At 35.9% G+C, this 5,209-nt stretch overlaps 1 protein-coding gene across 1 annotated transcript; it reads left to right on the top strand.

Annotated features, from left to right (window-relative positions):
* The first annotated feature begins 2,869 nt into the window (after positions 1-2,869).
* Positions 2,870-4,398, top strand: LOC130452175 (ATP-dependent DNA helicase PIF1-like). The gene has a single exon (XM_056791489.1). The coding sequence runs from the start codon at positions 2,870-2,872 to the stop codon at positions 3,896-3,898; it is 1,029 nt and encodes a 342-aa protein (XP_056647467.1). The 3' UTR covers positions 3,899-4,398.
* The last annotated feature ends 811 nt before the right edge of the window (positions 4,399-5,209 follow it).

Genomic DNA, 5,209 nt, shown 5'->3' with positions numbered 1-5,209 from the left:
AATCCGAAATTTCTTCAAATTTATTTTATGGGCGATTGTGAAGAGCGCGTGACGACTCGGTGCCTGTATAATTTTATTGAACAAGCAGAGGAAAGAGCAATTGTGATATTATTGGAAAATTTTTTAGAAGATCACAATCAACTAATTCAATTGATCAAAAGAGTTTCGCCACGACTGCAAAATGACAATTATCAAATCGTCATTAAAGCCGACAAAGTACCATTAGGTGAACATGCTGGTAGATTCAACGCTCCAACTGTTGATGAGGTTGCTGTTATCATGGTTGGTGATCCAGTTGACGAAAGATCTATAAAAATTACACGGCGAGACAACACTGTCAGTACGATTTCGGATCTACACCGTTCATATGATGCACTACAATATCCATTAATATTTTGGCAAGGACAAGATGAATATCACCTCAATATCAAACAGTATGATCCAAATACCGGTAAATTTGACAATTATCTATTTATTTTCTTACTGTATGTATAGATTTTAATTTCGTATTGCATTTTATTTTTTATTTTTTTAGGTGATTACAGAAATAAAAAAGTTAGCTCAATGAACTACTACGCACACCGAATAATGGTTAGACAACATCAAGACAATTATATCCTTCGATATCGTCAGCTGTTCCATCAATACATTGTTGATATGTATGCTAAGGTCGAAAGCGAACGCTTGCGATTCCTTCGATTCAACCAGGCAAAACTACGATCGGAAGAATATATTCACTTACGAGATGCTGTTGCTGGAAACATCGATGGAAATTTAAATCCCAATGACATCGGTAATGCTTTCATTTTACCTTCAAGCTACATCGGCAGCCCACGGAACATGCAGGAATACATACAAGATGCGATGACTTACGTACGTCATTACGGCCGACCGGATTTATTTATTACATTCACATGTAATCCGAATTGGGAAGAGATACAAACTTTACTATTGCCAGGACAACAAGCCATTCATCGTCATGATTTAACTGCACGGGTGTTTAAACAAAAATTGAAATCCTTAATTGATTTTATTGTTAAATATTCAATTTTTGGTATCACACGTTGTTGGCTGTATACGATAGAGTGGCAAAAGCGAGGTTTGCCTCATGCCCACATTTTGGTTTGGCTTAAAGATAGAATCCGTCCTGAAGAAATCGATCAAATAATTTCAGCCGAAATTCCAGACCCATTAATTGATCAAGAATTATTTGATATTGTCACCAAACACATGATCCATGGGCCATGCGGTGCTTTCAACATGACGTCACCGTGCATGGAAAATGGAAAATGTAAAAAAAACTTCCCAAAGCCGCATACGAATGACACGATCACGGATATTGATGGTTATCCAATGTATCGCCGCAGAAGTACTGAGAATGGTGGCCACACATTTACAATGCGACTGCCGAACTTTCCAAATCAAGTTGAGTTTGATAATCAGTGGGTGGTACCATACTCACCACTACTTTCAAAAACTTACAAAGCTCATATCAATGTTGAGCTTTGCAGTTCTGTTAAATCAATTAAGTATATTTGTAAATATGTAAACAAAGGCAGTGATTTGGCCATATTTGAAGTACAAAACATAAATAAAAATGACGAAATAGCACGATACCAAATGGGCAGATACATTAGCAGCAATGAAGCTATTTGGCATATTCTCAGCTTTCCCATCCACGAAAGAGATCCTGCTGTCCAACATCTGGCAATACATCTTGAAAACGGTCAACGTGTATACTTTACTGGAGAAAATGTTCTCCAAAGAGCGTTCGAAGCTCCGAAAACGACTCTAACTGAATTTTTTACATTGTGTCAAAAACCTGATGTTTTTGGCCAATTCGCGAAGACATTGGTGTATGGTGATGTTCCACGTTACTTCACATGGAACAAATCCAGTAAAAAATGGGAGCCACGGAAACAAGGAAAACCACATCCTTCCATTACAGGCATATTCAAAGCTAAGACATTGGGGAGACTTTACACGGTACATCCAAAGCAACGTGAGTGCTTCTATTTACGTTTGTTATTGGTGAATGTTCCCGGACCAACGTCTTTTGAATTTTTACGAACAGTTAATGGTCGAGTATTCAATACATACCAGGATGCATGTCGTGAACTGCAATTGCTAGAAGACGATAACCATTGGGACTTAACGCTTGCTGATGCTGCGTTGACATCAACACCGAATAACATTCGTCAGTTGTTTGCAATTATTTTGACGACATGTTATCCCTCGCAAGCACAAACTTTGTGGGAAAAATATAGAAATTGTATGACAGAAGACATCTTGCACCGAATTAGACAAACAAATCAATGCCAAAACATAGATTATACACCAGAGATGTACAATGAAGCATTGGTCTTGATCGAGGATTTATGTGTTCTTATTTCAAATTTACCACTTAATCATTATGGTATGCCATCACCTAATCGTCCAGCCACCGACTTAGTCAATACCGATTTACAACGAGAAAAGCAATATGACCATGGAAGTTTAGCAACAATTATCATGAACAGTGAACCATTACTGACAGCAGAACAAAAAATTATTTATGATCGGATTATGCTGGCTGTTGCTGCTGAACAAGGCGGTTTTTTTTTTCTTGGATGCACCCGGTGGAACCGGTAAGACATTTTTAATATCGTTGATTCTTGCCAAAATACGGTCGCAACAAAAAATCGCATTAGCAGTAGCATCGTCAGGCATTGCGGCTACTTTACTGGATGGTGGGCGAACAGCACATTCAACATTCAAGCTGCCATTGGACGTTCATAATAAACCAGATGCAATGTGTAACATCAAAAAGAATAGTGGAATAGCTGCAGTGTTGCGAAAGAGTTCTATAATAATTTGGGATGAGTGCACAATGGCACACAAATATTCACTTGAAGCATTAAACAGAACTATGCAAGATTTAAACAGCAATAATAGACTTTTCGGTGGTGTTATCTTACTTTTGTCTGGTGACTTCCGGCAGACCTTACCGGTTATACCTCGCTCAACTTTCGCGGATGAGATTAATGCATGTTTGAAACAATCATTCTTATGGCGAAGTGTTGAAACACTTCGATTGACCATAAATATGCGAGTACAATTGCAAAATGATCCATCAGCACAAATATTTTCCGAACAACTACTAGATATTGGGAACGGTAAAATAGAACTGCAACCAAATACGCAATGCATTAAACTACCAGACAATTTTTGCACTGTTGTTCAGGATAAAAATGAATTGATTCAGAGTATTTTCCCGGATATACAGAATAATTATTTGAATCATGAATGGCTCAGTCAACGGGCGATTTTGGCAGCCAAAAACGTTGATGTTGACGAAATTAACTTCCAGATACAACAGTTGTTACCAGGCGATCTGATGTCTTTTAAATCAATCGATACTGTTGTTGATGAAAATGAAAGTGTAAATTTTCCGATTGAATTTTTAAATTCATTAGATATACCTGGAATGCCACCACATAATCTTCGATTAAAGATTGGTTCCCCTATTATTCTCCTCCGTAATTTGAATCCGCCTCAATTATGTAACGGTACGCGTTTGGTCATCAAAAAGATCACCGGTAACATTCTTGAAGCAACCATTTTGGCTGGGAAGTTTAAAGGAAAAGTGGTTTTTCTGCCACGTATTCCGATGATACCATCAGATTCTACCATACCCTTCAAAAGGCTACAGTTTCCAATTCGTTTAGCTTTCGCCATGTCTATAAATAAATCTCAAGGTCAAACAATGTCCATTTGTGGTTTAGATTTGGAAAATCCATGTTTTTCTCATGGGCAACTATATGTTGCGTGTTCACGTGTTGGGAAACCGTCGAATCTATTTGTGTTAGCTAAAGACAGGTTAACCAAAAACATTGTGCACCGATTGGTGTTAAATTAAATTGAAATTGAAAGTATTTATAATTCAAAAAAAGAGACATTAATGTTTAAAAGTTTAAGACTGTCTGCCTTGCCTACCTCATTCATGATGTTTAAGCGTCACATGTTATTTACTGTATTATACTGTAATATACTTATTTGTTATAAAATTAAATGGAAATAATAAATCTGATAAATTTTTATTTTGTATTGATTTCTGCTTAATATCAAGTGTAAGAACATTTTAATTAATTGTGTTCAACGTACTTCCCCTTCAAATCTCAATCCAGTGAATTTGTATACCACCATCAACATTTTCGTCTTTGTTCGTAAATAATTTCATTGTACTAAAGGGTTATAGTAGTAGAAAGTCAAATAAGGAGATCACCATTTTTTTTTTCAAATACCATCTGTGTAAATAAGCATAGTGGACTCCGTGTCTGATGTTCTTTTATCGTTCCTCTTAGATTGTTTACTATAATGTAATATAACAAAAACTTCAGCCACAGCAACGCGTGGCCGGGTCAGCTAGTTTCTTATATATTTGAATGAGTTAGCATCTGACTTTGTTAGATATCGTCGATTAACATCATTGAAGCCCATTGAGATCGATTTTCACTTTGTGTTGATTGAAAATTTTCAAAGTCTATTTTCCTGATTTGAAGTCGAATTTCAACATTTCTTATATATTTGAGTGAGTTTGCATCTTACTTTGTAAGATATCGTCGATCAACATTCATTGAAGCCCATTGAGGTCGATTTACACATTGTGTTGATTGAAAATTTTCAAAGTCTATCTTCCTAATTTGAAGTCGAATTTCAACATTTCTTATATATTTGAGTGAGTTTGCATCTTACTTTGTCAGATATCGTCGATCAACATTCATTGAAGCCCATTGAGGTCGATTTTCACTTTGTGTTGATTGAAAATTTTCAAAGTCTATCTTCCTAATTTGAAGTCGAATTTCAACATTTCTTATATATTTGAGTGAGTTTGCATCTTACTTTGTCAGATATCGTCGATTAACATCCATTGAAGCCCATTGAGGTCGATTTTCACTTTGTGTTGATTGTAAATTTTCAAAGTCTATCTTCCTAATTTGAAGTCGAATTTCAACATTTCTTATATATTTGAGTGAGTTTGCATCTTACTTTGTCAGATATCGTCGATTAAGATCCATTGAAGCCCATTGAGGTCGATTTTCACTTTGTGTTTATTGGAAATTTTCAAAGTCTATCTTCCTAATTTGAAGTCGAATTTCAACATTTCTCATATATTTGAGTGAATTTGCATCTTACTTTGTCAGATATCTTCGATTAACATCCATTGAAG

Source organism: Diorhabda sublineata, unplaced genomic scaffold, assembly GCF_026230105.1.
Source record: "Diorhabda sublineata isolate icDioSubl1.1 unplaced genomic scaffold, icDioSubl1.1 Dsub_26, whole genome shotgun sequence".
NCBI classification, from domain to species: Eukaryota; Metazoa; Arthropoda; class Insecta; order Coleoptera; family Chrysomelidae; genus Diorhabda; species Diorhabda sublineata.
The sequence above is the reverse complement of the archived record's forward strand: the minus strand, read 5'-3'. Positions and strand labels throughout refer to the sequence as shown.